The sequence below is a fragment of the Lemur catta genome, chromosome 5 (assembly GCF_020740605.2).
Source record: "Lemur catta isolate mLemCat1 chromosome 5, mLemCat1.pri, whole genome shotgun sequence".
NCBI lineage: Eukaryota > Metazoa > Chordata > Mammalia > Primates > Lemuridae > Lemur > Lemur catta.
In genome coordinates, this window is record NC_059132.1 from 46,007,279 (window position 1) to 46,027,926 (window position 20,648).

The 20,648-nt window shown below is 39.2% G+C and overlaps 1 protein-coding gene across 2 annotated transcripts in view; it reads right to left on the reverse strand.

Annotated features, from left to right (window-relative positions):
* Positions 1 to 17,428: 17,428 nt before the first annotated feature.
* Positions 17,429 to 20,648, reverse strand: part of LOC123638228 (N-acetyllactosaminide beta-1,6-N-acetylglucosaminyl-transferase-like) — a 94,539-nt gene continuing 91,319 nt past the window's right edge. For both annotated transcript variants that reach the window (XM_045551699.1, XM_045551698.1), the window contains one exon: positions 17,429 to 18,609. In XM_045551699.1, the coding sequence (XP_045407655.1) occupies positions 18,419 to 18,609 (191 nt within the window). In that variant the 3' untranslated portion in view covers positions 17,429 to 18,418. The remainder of the gene's footprint in view (positions 18,610 to 20,648) is intronic.

Consider the following 20,648-nt stretch of genomic DNA (forward strand, 5'->3'; position numbering starts at 1 on the left):
AAGAATAGAGTTTTCTCTCTTCACAGTAGACTACCAAATATACTACTGAAGTTCTGCCTGTTGGAGGATTTTCCTTCACTACCACCCTTGGATGCAATATATGCATTGTCTAGGGATGCAGTATATGCTTTGAACCAGAGATCATTGTGTGGCGCTATCTTTTCCATAGCCAGAGCACATGGGTCTGTAATCAAGGACTGGAAGTGGGTGTGGCTCCATTGTTATTGCACTTAATATCCCACTCACAGAGTTTTTGCTTTCTATACTCACAACTTTGAACTCTACTGATCTGAAGGTCCAAGGGGAGATGGGGAAATGCTGTCATCAGGGGGCACCACACTGGATCTATTGAATGCAAAGATGAGATTGCCGCTGGCTATTCTGAACTACTCATGCCACTTAATCCATAGGGAGAAATAAGAGTAACTGTACTGGCTGGTGATTGATCCAAATCTCCAACAGGAAATTGCACACTCAGTGGAGGCAAAGTGAACTGTGAAACCCAGGGAATTCTCTGGAGGATACCAACCTCTTGGTACTTCCATGCTCAATAGTAAAGGTTAATAGAAAACTACAGCAACCAAAAAGAGGCAAGACTATCGAAGACTCATACACTACAGGACAGATTGTCTGGGTCACTCTACCAGGTTAAGAAGCTTGACCAGCTGATATCTCCCTGAAGCAAGGAAAACATGAAATAAGCAGTAGAATGAGAAAGTCATAGATGTGAATTAACAGCCTTGTGGCCAATTATAAAAGTGAGGACTGTAGCAGCTTTCCATATTTTCTTTTTGCTTATGTATGTTTATATATGCTAACCATTTCTCATCTCTCTTCTTCCCACTATTGTATATATCCGTTGTAGGATATTAACTTTATGGTTTGTTCTTTAGGTAACAGAATATTCAGTTGGACTGTGACTGCATTTGAAAATAGTTGATATAGCCAGTGTGGAAGCAATGACTATTGAGACTGGGTGTCTCCTTATTTGGGAGAAAGCATGAGAATTCCTCACTTACACAAAGGGTAGATGTGTCTCAGGTGGAAACAGATTTGTTTTGTTGTCATGTGGCAGTTCAGATGAGTGTAGGGACACAAACAGGAACGGAATAGCCAAAGAGCTGGGCTGTGCCGTTCAGCTCTAAATGCATCCTCCTTTGTCACACTGGGGCTGCATCCTGTAAATGTTTCTTTTTTGTTAGCTCACGGATTGTTTTGTCAGAAAGGCAGCAGAGGGGCACTACCAGAGGAAGGGGTTTCTCCTCCTGGTCCCGATAGGCTTTTTCTTTCTGATTCTGGCAGCTTGCACTGCCAGGCTTTCCAGCTAATTTTGGCAGCACCTCCGAGGGCCGATTCTCCGTGAGTTTCAGTGACACCCTGTGGGTAGCTTCCCAGTAAGTTTCACAGCTGCACCCCAGTGAGGCTGAAGGGCACCCAGTAGTGCTCACTCTTTAAGAAATTTTGCAGGTATCCCAGCAGGCAGCTTCCTGGAGAATTTCACCAGCATCCCAGTGCATGGCTTCAGAGAAAGTCTCAGGGGTACCCCACCAGAGGGCTTCTCATCGATTTGCAGCAGGAGTCCAGCAGACGGCTCCTAGTAGATTTTTTAGATGTCCCAGCAGGTGACTGAGTCTTGCTGGCACCACAGTTGTGGTTTCCGGCTTGCCAGCCCCAGCCTGTGGCACCCTAGCAAACTTCTTGGCCATCTAGCGGGCCTTAGCCGCACCCTCTTCAATGAGTTCTGAACCTCAGCCTCGGGGAGAGCCCTTTTCAAGTTTGTTCTTTCCTTGGGTGCTCTGCCTGAGCCTTAGAGGTAGTAGCCACTCCCTACATTTGCTGTACCTGTATTCTTTAGAGTTCTAACTACCCCTTAGTAATTAATCTCCCATTATTAGTTAATATGTATATTAAATTTTCTCTATTCACTTTGGGGGTAGGGTTTCTGTCTCCTTACTGGACTCTTGTACACAAATTAAAAACTGAGGCCAGGTGCAGTGGCTCACATCTGTAATCCCAGCACTTTGAAAGGCCAAGAAGAGTTCAAGACCAGCCTGGGCAACACAGTGAGACCCCGTCTCTACAAAAAGTTTTTAAAAATTAGCCAGGCATGGTGTCGTGCACTTGTAGTCCCAGCTACTTGGGAGGCTGAGGCAGGAGAATTGTTTGAGCCCAAGAGCTTGAGGTTACAGTAAGCTTTGATGAGGCCACAGTCTGGCTGATAGAGCAAGACCCTATCTCTTAAAAAAAAAAAATGAGAAAAGATGTATCAGATGAATGCAAACTGAAATCAAAGTGAATCATGATGTCAGCGTCAAATAAAGTTGAAATGCAGGGCAAAAAGCATCAAATGTAATAGAATGCAATTCAGTGAAGGTAGAATACTCATTAATAACTCTGCACCAATAACAGCATCAATCTTCATGAAGCTAAAACTTGAGAAGAAAAGTTGTTGTAGGCTTTACTTCACCTTAATTCAACATCGACAGAGCAAGTAAACAGACTACAAAAGAATTGCAATACCTAAATAACATATTAAATAAGATATATTCATTTATATAAATATATGCAGAATCTTATACCTTGGAAGCCAAGAATACATATCCTTTTCAAATGTCCATAAAATATTTGCTCACAGTGATCCTAGATGAAGCCACAGAGAAAAAAACTTTCTCAAAGTAAAAATAATACAGATAACATTCTATGATCAAATGGAGTAAAAGAGAAAAACTAAATATTAATTTAAAAAACATAACAGAAATTTTAAAAATGCCACTTGAAACTTTAAAAAAAACCTTTTTTCCTTACACAACTCTTTTTTTTTTTTTTTTTTTTTTGAGACAGAGTCTCGCTTTGTTGCCCAGGCTAGAGTGAGTGCCGTGGCATCTGCCTAGCTCACAGCAACCTCAAACTCCTGGGCTTAAGCAATCCTACTGCCTCAGCCTTCCAAGTAGCTGGGACTACAGGCATGCGCCACCATGCCCAGCTAATTTTTTCTATATATATTTTTAGTTGGCCAGATAATTTCTTTCGATTTTTAGTAGAGATGGGGTCTCGCTCTTGCTCAGGCTGGTCTCGAACTCCTGACCTCAAGCGATCCACCCGCCTCGGCCTCCCAGAGTGCTAGGATTACAGGCGTGAGCCACCACGCCCGGCCTCCTTACACAACTCTTTGGTCAAAGAGGAAATCAAAATTAGAATTGGATAATATGTAGAAAATGATGAAAGGCCTACTTAGAATTTATGAGAATCTTATACCTAACTCAGTGACCAGAAGAAAATTATAGCTATAAATAATTATATTAATAAAAATGAAAGAATAAAAATAAATGAAATAATCATCTAATACAAAAAGTTAGAAAAACTTTGATGATTCACTTCCCCACCCACCCTCAGATGAAGCAAATGTGTGATGTCATATTATTTAATTCTTAAATATTTCAAGACAGATAATAAAGATAGATTTAAAAAATAGAGACTGTAGATTCTATGGAATATAGGATTCAACATAATGGTGAGGAAGAGAGTTCCCAGATAAGATAAAAGGTGACAATAGGCCTACACAGGCAACATTAGGGAAACAGGAACTGATGGAGTTGAACACTTGACAAATAATCACAGTTACCTGACAGATGAGTTTAAGCATTTTGAAATAATTAGTGAAAAGTATGTGTATAAAAATAAGTAACTGAAGAAAGAAACCTGAGACAATTATCAACCCCAGGAAAAACAAAATGTCTAGAAGAAAGTAAAAGTAATTCCAGTAAAGTGCTTGTCAGCTGTGAACAATAGCTTCATTGTTACAATAATGTAAATATTGACAATTGATTTTAAATCATGAGATTAAAAGAGATGGGTGAAGGAAAGTTTGTGGTTAGAGGATACAAACCTAATTCTCAGCCGCTATAACAGGATATTGCTATTTCATGCTCATTTTGGTATATCAAGAAATGGGAGGGTGAGCCTAGTATTTGCAGGGAAGCATCCGCAAGAGAAACAGCTAAAATGTGATAGTTGCCTTTGTTAACTGGAACTGTACGTGGGACGAAGCATCGCGTGAGGCCATAATTCTTCATTATAAGAAACCATTTAATAATATTTGATTTTAAAATCATAATAATATATATTGCCTTGATTTAAAAATGAAAATTAACAAGCAAACAAGAAACGAGAAAGGAAACCACACTCACCTGGAATGTTGTTAAGTGTAATCCAGAAATGTTCCTCTGGACTGTAGGTGTCTTGGGACCACTGGAGTAACGTAATGGCCATTTCATTAAAAAGGGCAAAATTGACAAATTTCCTTGTAAGGGCAACATACTTTGAACCAAAGTGGATTTTGAGTTGATTTGGAGGTGGGCTCTTCTTTCTACGCTTCTTTAGAATAAAAGTGTATGTTCCGTTTCTATACTCTCTGTAAGCATATTTGATCCTTTCAGTAGATTTCAGAATGAACTCTAAGTGAGGGGTAATGTTTTTCTCATCCAACATTTTCAAATACTGAACTATCTCCCTGTTGGTTTTTAGGGGGAAATCGTGACCACCCGTGTTAAGGACGTATCTCCACTGAACATTCAGTGCTACAAGGGCTCTCTTGCAGGCCAAGTCCGCCTACAGCCTGGATATACTCCCGTGAATGACGTTCTCAGACTCTGAGGACATAAAAGTATTTGAGAAGCAGTTCAATAATTCCTGCACAGCAATTTTAAAACTTATATGTCGCCGCCTTATCTACATGAATACAGTAGACATTTTGAGGCATGTAAATAGCTTGGAAGAGCCGTTCAAACATATAAAAATCTTGACTGATGGTCATTATGTATGCCAGAGGGAATGCTGCTTCTTCTGTGGACAGAGGAGCTGTGATATAGTGGCTCTCTGTCACATAGTAGGGACAAGGATCTAGTCTAAACGTTGTGGATAAGGCACTTGAAGATATTTGCACTGTCTTCCCCTCTAGTGCTGCATCACAGGCTTGTGGTAGGGAAAGAAATTGATCTTCATCGCCTACATCCTCTCTCTGACCACTGTTTGGTTGATACACTTGCATGTTGTACAATACTGTGACTATGATTATAATTTGAACAGTAATGAAAAAAGATAACCTCTCCAGAACTTCATTTTGTTTTTGACACCTTGGAGTGGGTTGTCGAGGGATAGAATCCTTTCCTGAGTTAAAAACATATCACTTCTCTAGAAGTCTCTAGATTTGGCCACTCTATCAGTTGCACTCACTTTTGCAGATCTAATTTGCCTACTTCTCTGCTGTGTCTTGATTCCAGACCATTCCCTGGTGGAACATGATCTTGTGATACTTCTAACTTCTTGTTCCAGGTGTCTTCTGATCTCTTGTGGTCAACAGATCCTCATACAGGCTGGCTTACCAAAGCCACTGTGTGTCATTCCCCCTCCTTTCTCTCTTATCTGGCTCTCACTGTTTCTATTGTTGAATCAGCACATTTGTCATAATTGTGTCCAGTTACATACCTCTCTGTCTCCTCCCCTCCTCCTTTGGCTAACTTCCGAGTATGCCTATCTGGGTATAGTCTAGTCATTTCCCATCTAGGTTATCACTGCCAACCCTTTAAGTGGGAGGATCCTTCCAGACCTCTGTCCTCTCAAGTTAGAATACTTTATTAGACAGGGCCAGTCTCAAGGGTTTTTATCTCGAGTGCTCAACATAGAGCCTGGCACACGTGGGCACTCCGTAGGTTCTGATAATGAATAATTGAATGGAATGACTTGTTCTCCTCATTTGTTTAGTTTTGAAGGGTCCCTGGAAATTCTGGATGGCAAAATCTCCCCACAACCTGCTGTGGATTTCAAAGGAGACAAAATCTCCATTTAAGCTGCTGTGAATTGTGGAAGATTAAGGAGTAAGTTTTAACATATTACTTGTACATATTAATAATTTTGATTACTCATACAATTTCACAGGTAGATTTATATATCCTTATGTGAAATTTCTTAATTGGAGTGCATTTCTTTATGGACAATTTCTTTTAAAACTATTATTAGTTTTTTCAAAAGGTAGTATGTTTTCTCTTCCTTCTTTTCTTTCTTTTTTTTTTTTTAAAGACAGGGTCTGAGTCTGTCACCTGGGCTAGAGTGCAGTGGTGTGATCATAGCTCACTGCAGCCTCAAACTCCTGGGCTCAAGCGATCCTCCTGCTTTGGCCTCCCAAAGTGCTAGGATTACAGGTGTGAGCCACCGCACCTGGCCTTTCTTCCTTCTTTAGTAAGTTATACTAGAGATAAGTGCTTCTTGATGATCTCCCAAATCACAAAGGAATTTATATTATCAGAATTATTAGAAACTCTGTCCTCTAGTACAGGGGTCCCTAACCTATGGTGAGTTGTATAATTATTTCATTATGTATTACAATGTAATAATAATGCAAATAAAGTGCACAATAAATGTAATGTGCTTGAATCATCCTAAGACTACCCCCCTACCCCCATTCTGTGGAAAAATTGTCTTCCATGAAAACAGTCCCTGGTGCCAAAAAGGTTGGACACCACTGCTCTAGTACACCCTGCGTACCCTTTAAAAATTTTTTTTTACATTCAGAAAATGTTACAAAATTATCCTTTTCAATTGTAGCCACTTTTATCTCCTTTTTCTGCTTGCCTCCTGCTTCTTCTGTGATAATGATGACGACAGTGACAATAACAACAAATTTTTTGAGTCATTTCTAGGAGCAAGACACTGTACCAAGTGCTTTACGTACATTACAAAGTGTAATCCCCACATCCTCTCTGTGAGGATGGATTATCTTCTGTTTTACAATGAGGAGACAGAGCTACAAGAGAGTAAGTTTCATTTCCAGGTCACGCAAGTACTGAATGACAGAAGCAGAAATCAAACCAGGGTCTTTCTGATCCCATAGGCAGTGCTTTCAGGTTACCTGCTATGGGTGAGAAATCATAGAGGTGGGGTTTTTTTGGTTTTTTTTTTGAGACAGAGTCTCACTCTCTCACCCAGGCTAGAGTGCCATGGCATCAGCCACAAACTCTTGGGCTCAAGCCATCATCTTGCCTCAGCCTCCCGAGTAGCTGGGACTACAGCTCTCGCCACCACACCTGGCTAATTTTTTCTATTTTTAGTAGAGATGGGGTCTCGCTCTTGCTGAGGCTGGTCTGGAACTCCCGACCTCAAGCAATCCTCCCATTTTGGTCTCCCAGAGTGCTAAGATCACAGGCGTGAGCCACTGTGCCCCGCCAAGGTATTTTTTTTTAAAGTCTAATCACTTTTATCATTGAGCTAATTCATCCCTGTTGAAGAGGCATGTTTTTCTCCAAGGGGAGGGGGGATGTGTGTGCACATGGTGTGTTTGATAGTGTCTGATTTCTTGACTCTGGCAAGTGTAGCCAAAAATGCTAAGTAGATGAGTGAGCTGTTAACATAGATGAATATTTGGTTTCCAAACAGTCTCAACCCAGGAGATATAAACACTAAACCTTTCTCCCAGGTAATCATGGTTCCAAAATATATTGTTTTAAATCTTCCTATCCTCTATAACAGATTCCGTAACTTCCAAGTCATCTTCTTCTGTAATTCAAAACCCATCCCCTCTAAAACTCCAATCTCATTCCAATGGAAAGCTTCCTGTCTCCGCCCACTGACCAGGTTCCTGGATGGAGGGAAGCTGCAGTGTGGTGGGAGGCAGGGTCCGTTCTCTGCCCACCACTCACCCTCCCTCAACTGTGTGTGTGTGGTGTCAGAGGATGGGAGGACATGTGGACTCCCTCTGAGACGGTCCTGCCTTCCCTCCTTCTCAGGAACAGCTGAAGATTTTAATAATCTGGCTGCTGATTTGGCCCCTCCTTGGTTATGCCTACTTCTCTTTTCCACCGCGACTGGCTGTGGATACCTACTGCATGGCAGGTCACCAGCGCTCTCGGGGCATGGCGTGTGTTCTTGGGACAGCCTGTCCAACTTCTCTGACCTGGGAGTCTGGACCTGGCACGAACTGATCGGATCGTCTTCTTGCCAAGCTGCAAGTCCTCTTTGGTAAAATTAGGGCAGAATGGATCATGTCCAGTTTCCTTCCACTGTGTCCCCTGGAGTCAGGGGACTCTCACACATCTTTGTCACATCAAACAGTTGCTGCTTTTCTTTCTCCGTTGTGCAACGTCTCTCTGCCTTCCAACTTTTTCCAGGTCTTTTCCTTGCTCACCTAGATGAAGCACAGTGCCATAAATTCACTCCTTGGGGAGAGATCTAGTCAGAGTAAAGGATGCCGGTCTTCCCTTTGTGCACTCTCAGTTTTTCGGGTTATTCTCTTGCCCCTCACTTGGTGGGCAGCCATTGCATTCCCATTAGGCTGCTGATTCATATTTATGACAATGCTCTTTTGCCCTCTTCAGACTGAGACTTCTATTGGGGCAGAAGAAATGTTTAGAGCAGGGATCAACATACTACAGCCATGGGCTGTAGATAAAGTTTTACTGGAACACAGCTGCATTCACACATTGTCTGTGGCTCTAGTGGCAGAGTTGAATAATTCCAACAGAAACCATGTGACCCACAATGCTAAGTATTTACTCCCTGGCCCTTCACAGAAAAAGTTGGCTAACCCCAGCGTTAGAGAATCATGGTTGATTTAATGAGGCTGGTTTTGCTATCGCTTAGTAATCCTCAGTGGAGATGTCTGACCCCAATTATATGGAACTTAACTCCTCTTTGATCTCAGTTTTCTATTCTGTTACAGTGGCTTAGACAGCTTTTCACACACTCACAGGCCCACATACACACAACACACAAACATCCCATTTGAAATTTGTCTCTTTGCTTGACAGTTTGTTTTTTGGTTCGTAGACTAAAGTTACTCATTTAAATAATATTAATTGAATTATTTGTATTCAAGGCTCAATGGGAGTGTCAGTGAGAGAGAGGAAGGGAGGGACATGAACGATTTTCCACTCTATTGCTGAAGAAACTTGTAAAGTATGAGATCTCTGAGTAACAAACTGACCCTCGGTTTTGTAAATAGTCTTCACTGTGTGCTTGTTTTCTTTTCATTAATTTCTATTATCTTTTAAATTTCTGTTCTTTTACTTTCTTTGGGTTTATTTTGATCATTTTCTAACTTTTTTGAGATGGATGTATACCTCATTAATTTTCGTCTGTTTACCTTTTTTAACATATGCACTTAATGCTACAAATTTTCCTCTCAGCACTGCTTTAACTATATCCACACACATTTACATTATCAAAATAGTTCAAATATTTTATAATTTCTATTGTGATGTTCTTTGACCTGAGGGTGATTTAGAAATGTATTGTTTAATTTCCAAAAATATGAGGATCATCTAGTTTTCTTAAAAACTTTATTGCTTGATTGCTTTTCAGCCAGAATATATACTCTGTATATCTCCAGTTCTTTGAAATTTGTCCATACTTGCTTTATGGCTTAGTGCGTGATCAATTATTGTAAATGTTTCAAATGTGATTGTAACAAAGGTTATTGGTTACAACGTTCTGTTTATGGACAGTAAGTCAAATTTGTTAATTGTGTCTTTTAAGTCTTCCATAATCTTACTGGTATTTTTTCTGCTTACAAGAGATATGTTAAAATCTCCCACTATGATTGGAAACATGGCTGTCTTCCTACATTGTGTCAATTTTTGCTTTGCATATTTTGAGGTTACATTAAGCACATGCAAATGATAATAATTATATCTTTCTGGTGAATAAAACCGTTCATGAAATGACTCTCATTATTAGTAACTGAGGTGATATTAGGCCTCCACAACCAGCTGCTTTGAACTCTGACTTTTGCCTCCTAACCTAGTGTTCAGCAAAGTGTGGCTTGCAGGCTGGCTGCCTATTTATATACATAACGTTTTACTGGAACATAACCACACTCACGTCTTTATGTATTTTCTGTGACTGATTTTGTATGATATTGGTAGAGTTGAGTAATTAAGACAGAGAACCAGAAACTATATGGCTACAACCCTAAAATATCTGTAAATAGTAAAACATCATTTACTATCCAGCCTTAAGACAATGTTTTCTGATTCTTGACCTAGCCCTGTGAGGCTGTCAAAAGCTACTTAGCTACTTTTAAGAATAGAAATCTCTATATTTCCATTTTCTTTGTTATCTTGGCTTAGTAATTCATCAATATCTTCCTAGCTTTTTCATGCTGCTAGTAAGGACACTTATATTATATATAGCTTTTCTAGTTGTTCTAAGTAGGAGAATTGGTCTGAACCAGCTAGTCCGTTATTACCAAAAGCAAAAGTCTACTCTAATACGTTTTTTTAAGAGGCAGGTTCTGGCTTCGTTACCCAGGCTGGAGTGCAATGGTGCAATCAGAGCTCACTGTGGCCTAGAACTCCTGGGTTCAGTGATTCTCTTGCCTCAGCCTTCCTATTAGCTGGGACTAGAGGCACACACCACCATGCCTGGCTACTTTAAACACTTTTTTGTAGAGATGAGGTCTCGATATGTTGCCCAGGCTGGTTTCAAACTCCTGGGCTCATGTAATCCTCCCACAGTGGCCTCCCAAAGTGCTGAGATTACAGGCATGAGCCACTGCACCTGGCCTACTCTAATACCTTTTAATAAATTCAGTTTCTCTTTAAGTCAGCCAGAATCAGTTTCTGTTGATTGCTGTTAATAGTCTTGTGTGATAATTTTTTTTTCTAATGGGAGATATGAGAAAGATTCCATTGCATTGGTTCTTGAGAATAATACCCAGCTATTTTGGATGCTTTATGCTGGTGAGAAAGCAGGCAAAGAGAAAAATCATGGTTTTGGTTAGAATAATTACTGATTATGAAGGATAAATAGGGTTTTTCTGCTGCACTCGAAGGGCAGAGAAGATTATGCCTGGAACTTGGGTTTTGGCACTACCTTGTCCAGGCGTTATAAATAATAGAAACCCAGTTCCACTTTCTCCTGCTTATGCTACAAAGACCAGAATTCCTTCGGGAATTACCACAAGATGAAGAAGCAGCATAACCAGCTGAGGTTTTGCAAATATTTGTTTGATTTTTGATAACTTTTCATTTTTATGTATTTTCAAACTTATAGAAAAATTGAAATAGTAGCACAAGAAGCTTCCTGATACCATTTACCCAGACCCACCAATTGTTTGCATTATGCCTCGTTTGCTTTGCTATTCTCTTTCTCTGTTTACATTTTTTGAACTATTGGAGAATATGTTGGAGACATCATGCTACCTTATCCCTAAATACTTCAGTACTTTCTAAAAACAAAGACATTTTCTTATGTAATTGAAAATTTAACATTGACACAATATTATCTTATTTTTTTTTGAGACAGAGTCTCACTCTGTCGCTCTAGGTAGAGTGCAGTGGTGTGTTCATAGTTCACTGCAACCTCTAACTCCTGGGTTCAAGTGATCCTCCTGCCTCAGCCTCCCAAGTAGCTGGGACTACAGGCACACAACACCATGCCTGGCTAATTTTTTCTAATTTTAATAGAGACAGGGTCTCGCTCTTGCTCAGGCTCGTCTTGAACTTCTGAGCACAAGTAGTCCTCGCGCCTCAGCCTCCCAGAGTGCTGGGATTACAGGCATGAGCCACCACGCCCGGCCAACACAATAGTATTATCTTAATCCACAGTCTATATCTGATTTTTTTTTCTATTGTCCAGGTAATGTCCTTTATAGCTCTTCTTTATACCCCCAGTTTAGGATCTAATTAATCCACATCACACATTGCGCTTGATTTTTATTTCTCTTTAATCTCTTCTCCTCTAGAATAATTCCCCAGAATTTCTTGATTTTGATATATTTAAAGAATAATAGTTATTTTGTAGAATGTTGATCAGTTTTGTTTTGTTTGATATTTTCACATGATTACAAATTCAGGTTATGCATTTTTGGTAGGAATACCACTAAAGTGACAGTATATCCTTCTCAGTGCTTCCTATCAGGAGAAACATGATTTGTTTTGTCCCAATGTTAGTGATGTAACTTTGGTCACTTGGTTAAGGTGGTGTTCCCAGGTTTCTCTGTAAAGTGACTATTGTAGGTTTATAATTAATACACAATCTGTGGGGAGAGATTTTGAAACTATGAAAATATCCTGTTCCTCATCAAACTTTCACCCACTAGTTTTAGCCATTATTGATGATTTCCTAACTCTGTCATTCCTTCCCTGTTTATTAGTTGGCCTTTTTGCTGTAAGAGCTTTCGCTTCTCCTCCATTAATATATGTATATATTGTCAAAAGACAAAATTTCAACAAATTTAGTTAAATATTCTAAATGGCTTTTATTTGTGATTCATGCATTTCATCTAAAAATAGAGAGGTGCTACTCTGGGCATGGTAGGACAATTGGTTTTTATAAGGTACCTTGAGTGGGAACAAGGAAACAGCTTAATACAAAAAGTGGATTGATTAGCAATTAGCATCAGGTTACTTTTCTTGTAAGTGTTAAAGCCGTGGGCTTATCACGCTGGCTCAAACTGGCCTGTTTGGGAGTTTGGCTCTCTCTCTGTCTCTGGATTTCTTGGGAGGTCAGATAAACAACTTAGTTTTGGTTTGGTGACGTGACACCTTAGCATGAGTAATTCCATTTTGGTTTGATCTGTTGGAGCCCTAGTGCAAGAGTTTGGTCTAAGTCAATGGCCTCCTATAAGTTCTATTTAATAATACGTATGTGTATATATACATTTTTATATATGCATATGCATTTACATAAATATATAACTTACATATACATATATACACACACACGTACATGTATTCACAAATTCTTATTTTAGTTACTGGATTGCAATCTATTACTACCATCATTTATTTCAATGCTCAACGTGTCCCAGATTTAGCCAGTAGGAGATCTTGTATGGCAACTCGTGTGTACGTTTACATGTTCTCATCTGGTACAACTATATGTTCCAGCCTCATCTTACACTTTCCCTGCCCAAGTTCTGGAACTGGCTTTTTCTCCAAGGAACCCTTGAGTGGCTGAATTTTTACTAAAGCCAAGGAATACATTGGTAAAGGCAAGTCCTAATGTCAGCTACAGCCCTTGTGTGTGATCATTCACAGATGGCAAAATTGCAGTCTCGAGATGTCTCCTCTGCAGAGAGGCCTTCCCTGACAGCCCAAGCCAAAGGAGCTCTCACCCCTTTGTCTTCTAATCTGTATCACCAGACCCTGTTTTATTTTCTTCACAGTACTTAATGACTGTCTAAAATTATCTTGTTTGTTGGTATATTTTGTAATTTTCCTGTACTTCCAAGTAGACTATAAAGGACTTGTCAGTCTTTCTTTTTTTTAAATTAATAGTGACTAATTAGGAGAGATCATATTTAACTTGCTTCAGGTATAGACTGAGTAACAAATATTAAGGATAGATAATTCAGAATCCTTCACATCCTTTTGCCAGAGAACAAGATACAAAGTGTCCTTTAAAATTTACAAAGATAAATTTGTAATGAGTTCTAGGAGAGCAAGACTTTTGTCTCTGATAAGCTTCAACAGCACAATGTCTGGCAGGTAGGAGGTGCCGATATATTTGCAAGTAAAAAAAATGCATGGCTTTATACATAAGTGAGTCAAATAGTCTAAACAAAGCTTTGAAAGTATAAAATAATGCCCAGTAAAAACTGACTCCTTTGTCATGAGCTTAACTAGTATCATCTGTTACTTATGAAGACCTGTCAGTCTTAATACATAGTTATATACCTAGACAAATAAAAAATAATGAATGGAATCTTTCTGATCAAAAATCCTCTGACAATACAACGCTATGTCTTTACTCCCATTTTCTATTTGTGGAAGTTTTTCAAATTACATTTCTCCAGAGTCCCACCATTCCTTAGAAAAATTTCTCAATCACATATCCAGACAGGAAAATTCCCATGCATAGTATCACTACAACACCAATGTTTTAGTAAGTTTCCTACATTTTCAAATATTTCTCTACCAGCCTGTATTGTAGTTAAGTCACTGTTGCTCACAAAAGAATCTCATGCTGTTACTGTGGTTATTCTTTAAACCATTCGTCTTCCACTGGGTCATCTCTGATAAACAGCCTGGATGTTGGAAAGTTTAATTTGCATACCTTCTGCTGAGTTCTCTGTAAAAGCCACTGTGTGAATGCTAATCATGGTGTTACCTCACCTCACCTGCTCAGAGGCATGTGGAAGGGCATCACCAAAGGTGTTAAGTGCCAGAGTTTAAATGTGTAGACATGGCAGTGCTTTTCCTTCCAGTTCTTCATGACCCATTAAATCTACTTAGTAAAATTATGAGAAAATGAATCTGAGTCAGGGTTTTCCAACCAGTGATCTGTAACATACAAGTCACATTTTAACCACCATACACCAACTTCCTTCACCACCACCTTAGGACTGTGGATCTGCTCTTGTCTTATCCTTTGCTTTTACCTTTTGGTGTCTGGGGAAGCTCTCTTCCTGGTGCATAGATGGTTCCTTCTTGCTCTACCCTGTCTCTACAAAAAAAATAGAACAATTATATGAGCGTGGTGGTTCGCGCCTGTAGTCCCAACTACTCGGGAGGCTGAGGCAGGAGGGTTGCTTGAGCCCAGGAGTTAGAGGCTGCAGTGAGCTATGATGATGCCACTGCACTGTAGCCTGGGCAACTCTGTTGAGATCCTGTCTCAAAAAATAAATAAATCAAAAAAGAAAAGTCTAAAGAAACATTCATAGCAAAGAGGAGCCTATGGAGACATGATAACTAAATCTAATATAATATCCTGGATGGGATGATTCTGGAACAGAAAAAGGATATTAGGTAAAATGTAAGGAAATTTAAAGTATGAAGTTTAACAATAATGTATCAAGATTGGCTCCTTAGTTATAAACAATGTACCATACGAATGGAATATGTTAATAACAGGAGAAACCAGCGTGGGGCATATGGGAACTCTCTGTGATCTGTGCTATTTTTCTACAGCTATTCGCAAATAAAAGGTTTATGTAAAAATTTAAAACAGCAAGTTGCAAAAAGAAATAATTTCTGTTATTTACCTATATAATCGACTCATTTCAAAAAGAAATATGCCAGTATGTATGTGTGTTTGTGGTGTTTCCACTGTATCTACAAGTATGTACACATAGCTGGTATCTACCTATAGAACTGCGGTGTCCAATATGGTAGCCATTGGTGATATGTGGCTATTTAAATTAATTAAAGCTAAATAAAATTTAAAATAACATTTCTTGTCATACTAGCCACATTTCAAGTAGTCAGTGGTTTATAGTAGTGGTTGTCATATTGGACAGCACAGAATATAGAACATTTTCGTCACTGCAGAAACTCTATTGGACGGCACTGCTATGGGATTGTACATATGTATGTCACTGCACTGAAAAGGCACTTAAGAAGATGTACCAAATAAGTGATTACCTCTAGAGACTGTAGTTCACTTTTTATTCTATATTCCGTATTATTTCCATTTTTATGAGCATATATTTTTATTTTATAGTTTGAAATATTTTTCATCTTAGTTTTAAAATCTTTTTCATTTTAAAAATATGGTACATAAGCTGTCCTTTAAAATGTGTTATTTTCCTTAGTATTTATCATATTGCATGTATCAGTAATATTTATTTAGCAAACATAACTGAAATGCTCAAAAACTTTAGCACTTGATAAGTAATTATTTAATATTAACATGAATATTTTTTCTAAATTATATCTTGATTTTTAAAAAGTGAATGAATAAGGCAGGTAAATAATAACTTATTCCTGCCTCAAACTGTAAAATAGTTATGCCCAATTTAAATGAATCCCATCTTGCATTTCACCCTTTTCTGTATCATTCCCAATTACTTTCCCTAATACCCCAACAAAGGGGAACTTCAATGATTTTTTCAGCGGATGAATTTTTTTTAGACAGGTATGAATGTATGTATTTTTTAATACTAGAATTGCCTTGTTAAACATACTCTTTAGTGAATTTTAACCAACCAACAAATAAAAATACACAATATTCCCAAAGGTGGAAAACAATATATTAATTTATTTCCTTGAAAACAAAACATGGAACATCATCAAAAACAAAGACAGATACAGTATTTTCAGGGCATTCCCATGGGCTATCAGAAATCCACCAGCCCAAACGCTACGTTCTTCCAATATTAAAGTATTTAAGACATAGGAGAGATGACCAGCAACAGACATGTAAACATCATCTATTCCAGAAAGGTTTCTCATTCTACATAAGAAAGATCCAGTGTAAAACATTTCTTCTTCTCAGGTGCTATCATTTAAATAATAAGTTGAAAAGAGATAATTTTTAGACTTCACCATTGACCCCCCAACCCTTTACCACCAAATACAATTCCATTTTTTTCAGTAGCAGGAAAAAAGGTTTTACTTCAAAGTCATTCCCTTTAAATATGATTAACATTCAACAGGTATAATTATAAAAAAATAAAATTGTGTTAATTAGATGTATCAGTTGTAGTAATTGTTTTTCATTAGAATAAATAAATATTTAGGAACTTGGTGGATTAGAGGAATACTAAAGTATATTTCACATTTTTCTGAGGTGACGACTTTTTCTCAATATTAACACTGAGACCAATCTTAAAACCTACTTTCTCTGGTATATTAAATATGGCTTTATTTCACCTTCTCTCAATATTCCACTTCAGGAAATGAACTGAGAAGTCCAGTAAGAGAATCCCAATTCTCAGACAAAGAATTTGTTTCCTAATACTTAGCCTCAGTTTCTTCATCTGCAAGATGGGAGTAATCCTGAGACGCTCACATGACTGTTAGGTTTTCGTGAAACAAAATTTATAAAAGAACTAGTAGAATGTCTAGAACACAACAGGCTTTAGCTTCTGTCTCCTCCTTCCCTGCTCTGTTGAATAATCTCTGATTTAATCCTCAATTTGTAATTACTGATCTCCTTGGCCTGATATTACAATATACAGCGCTACATATCAATGTGTTAAAATACAATCATTCTGTGAGATTCTCCAGAGAAGCATGTCCAATGTTGACATTATTCCCAAGATATTTAGAATGAAAAAAGTACCATCTTATTTTTCTTTCTCTTGTCTCAGCACATCTGGTACATAGTAGACACTCAAGAAATATTAACTGATCATAGGCTGAATGAATTAATGGGTGAATAAATGAGGGACAAATAACAGAGATGCTCACCCACAATTGAAAGCTCTTAAAAATCCAGGCACTTGGCCAGGCGTGGTGGCTCATGTCTGTAATACTAGCACTCAGAGGCCGAGATGGAGGATCACTTGAGGTCAGGAGTTCAAGACCAGCCTGAGCAAGAGCAAGACCTCATTTCTACTTAAAATAGAAAAAAAAATTAGCTGGGTGATTAAAAATAGAAAAACAAATTAGCTGATTAGCCGGGCATGGTGATGCATGCCTGTAGTCCCAGCTACTCGGGAAGCTGAGGCAGTAGGATTGCTTGAGCCCAGAAGTTTGAGGTTGCCGTGAGCTAGGCTGACGCCACCGCACTCTAGCCCAGGCAACAGAGTAAGACTCTGTCTCAAAAAGAAAAAAAAAAATCCAGGCACTCCTATCAGCATCAGGCTACTCAGAGAATACTATGGTGTAGTTAAAAGGCTCACAGGGTAGAATTTGGTCTCTATTTTGCAAGTAAGATAATATTGAGGAGGGGGCGGTCACAGAAGAGGAAAGTGATTCATTCTGAGGTGTTCCAGTCTTGAGACTAGATCTATGCAATAGCACCTCTCTTGTAGACATATCTTCATTCTCACAAGGACTTTTCAGTGTTCTCAGTGAAAACCATGGAAGAGGGAAGAGTACCTTCTGGCATATAATAGAGAAATGTTCTATTCCCCTGAGGTCCTTTTACTGAAACAGCAGTGACTTCTGTCTTAAAGCACATCCTGTCTCTCGTTAATGACTTCTTTATACTATATACAGAAGTTAGCATGTGGGAAAACTGAAAATGTTAGTGTTGCAACTCAGGAGCAAGATCTGTTCTCAATTCTGACAGCTTATGTTTTAAAGGAAATTGGTGAGTTACCCAAAGCTGTTTCTATATTTATGTTTAGTTGAGCAGAGTGGTGACTATTAATGTGTTATAAAAGATTCCTTCTTCAAAGAAACCTAATTCTTATTTTGGTAAATAGTATTATGTACAATTCTCCTTTTTATTACAACATTTACATATAATGAGTCTCTGGTGCAAAGATCTAATGACATTTAAATTTAACATTGATCATAACAACAAGGTGAGCGTGAGGGAACAAGCAAGGCTGGCCAAAGTGCCAGGATCACTCCTAGCCATCCTGTTTGCGTATTTCACAGTGTCCAGTGGATATTTTAAATATAATCGTGTTGCCAGGTCCTGAAGCCATTATCGTGGTCCTGAAACCATTAACACAACCAAGGCAAAAGTCTCACAAAGAAAAGCTCTTCTTCCCATCTGCAATGTCCCTTCGGTCATGAGTTGTCACAGATCAAAAATACCAGCTGGGTTGTATTGCAGTTTCACTCTGGTTGAGGGTTCTTTCTCGAAGCCTCAGTTCTAGGCATTCCACAGTAAGGGGATACGTATTCAGCTCAAACTTGTTAGCAAACAGGCTTGGTGAATTCACCAGCCACCTTAAGTCTCCATTTCCATATATACAAATACCATGTACATAGTGGCCTGCAGAGGAGAGAACAAGAAACACAGTCAAAACATACTTGCTTTCAAAAGTCAAGGGTGGTGACCTTGCAGAATGGCAGAGTTACTCCCCAACTACCACGTAGCAAAAACTGTGCCAAGTGTTAGGGGATTCTAAAGAACTATGATTGTGTAGTCCCAGCCCACAAAGAACTGAAACTCTATCTAAGAGGACAAGAGGTAAAAATATATACTTGAAAAAAAATGAGTTAAATAATGCAATAGCATGAGAGGTGTCATAAGGCAGTTCATATACAGTTGTCTCCCCTTATCCCAGGTTTTGCTTTCTGAGGTTTTAGTTTCCTATGGTTAACTGCGGTCCCAAACAACTAAGATATTTGCGGGGGATGGGGAGCCACATTCACATGACTTTTATTACAGTATATTGTTATAATTGTTCTATTTTATTGTTACTTATTGTTAATGTCTTACTGTGCCTAATTTATAAATTAAACTTTGTCATAGGTATATATTGGAAGAAACAGTATATTTAGGGTTCAGTACTATCTTTGGTTTCAGGCTTCAACTGGGGGTCTTGTAACGTATCCCCTGTGGGTAAGGGGAACTACTGCATTATCAAACGAGAGTCAGGGATGAGAAGTTCTGCAAGGCTACAGATGGGTGTGGTCTTTCTGGGTTGCATTGGTTAAGCCTCTTCCCTGAGCTCCGGTGTGGTCTATCCAAGTGCCTACTCTATACCTCTGCTGAGATGTGTAGTGAACCTCACTGATAGAACACGTCAGCACTGAACACGTCCTAATCTTCCCTACAAAGTTCCAGTCAAAGTATTCCCCATCACAGTCCATGGTAATTCCATTCTTTAGTGCCCCAGGCACTTCTCCCCTTTCTCTCACACCCCACATCCAATCTAGCAGCAATTCTGTCCATTCAACCTTCAAATATTAATACGGTTTGACCACTTCTCATCCACCCTCACTACTACCACGTCGGTCCAAGCCACCTCCATCTTCCTGCCTGAACTGCAATAATAACTGGTCTCTCCTCCCCACCCTGTCGCCCTGGTGGTATATCCCCAGTGCAACAGCCAGAGAGGTTATTTTAAAATGTAAGCAGAACACATCTCCTCTGCTCAACACCTTAACAATGGCACTGAAGACTCCTCAGAGGCTGGCCCCTCTTGCCTTCTGGACTCACCTCCCGCCACTCTAACCCTTAGCCACATTGGCCTCCTCGCCAACTCCAAGCACACCAGGCATGCTCTCCCCGAGGACCTGCGTTTGCTCTTCCTCCCCGGGACATCCCCAGAGATCCCAAGAGCGCACAACTCAGATGTCTGCATCAAGGCCACCTTCTCGATGAGGCTTTCCCTGACCACCTTTCCCACTTTCCTGATTCATTTTTCTTTTGGCACTTATTACCAACTGGTATATATATCAGCGCCAAGAGGGAAAATAATATTTTGTTTCTTGTCTCTCTTTTCAGACAATTGTTTATTGTCTTGTTGCCCAGACTAGACTATAACCTCCAGAACAGCTGAGATTTCAGACCATTATGTTTACTTCTGCATCCACTGCCTATGGAGCAATGCCTGGTAAATACCAGGTGTTCAGTTAATAGCCGAGGATGGAGAAGGATGAGTGGTTAGTGGATGGGTAGAATCGGGAAGCATCAATAGAACTCTGGCACGCAGTAGAACAACCACCAGTTGATTGACCTAGACTAAAGCGTTGGGCCTTTTATTTCATAAGTGTGGAGTCTTTGATGATTTTTCAACAGAAGAATCAAATGATGAAATTGATTTTAGCAAGATTAATTTTGGAATGTGTTGTAGGGTACACTAGAAACCAAGAGACTGCGGTAATAACTGAACATAAGCTAGAGAGCTTGTTCAAAGTTAGTGGGCATCATGAGTGGGAAAGGAAGGATAGTAGAGACACAAGTGCACAGAAGGACAGATGGGACCTGGTGATTAATTCAACAGGCTGGGAAGAAGCACAATAGAGGGTGGAAATCACTGGGGAAAGAAGCTAGAGTTGTAAGAAGTTAAAGAATGACCAGGT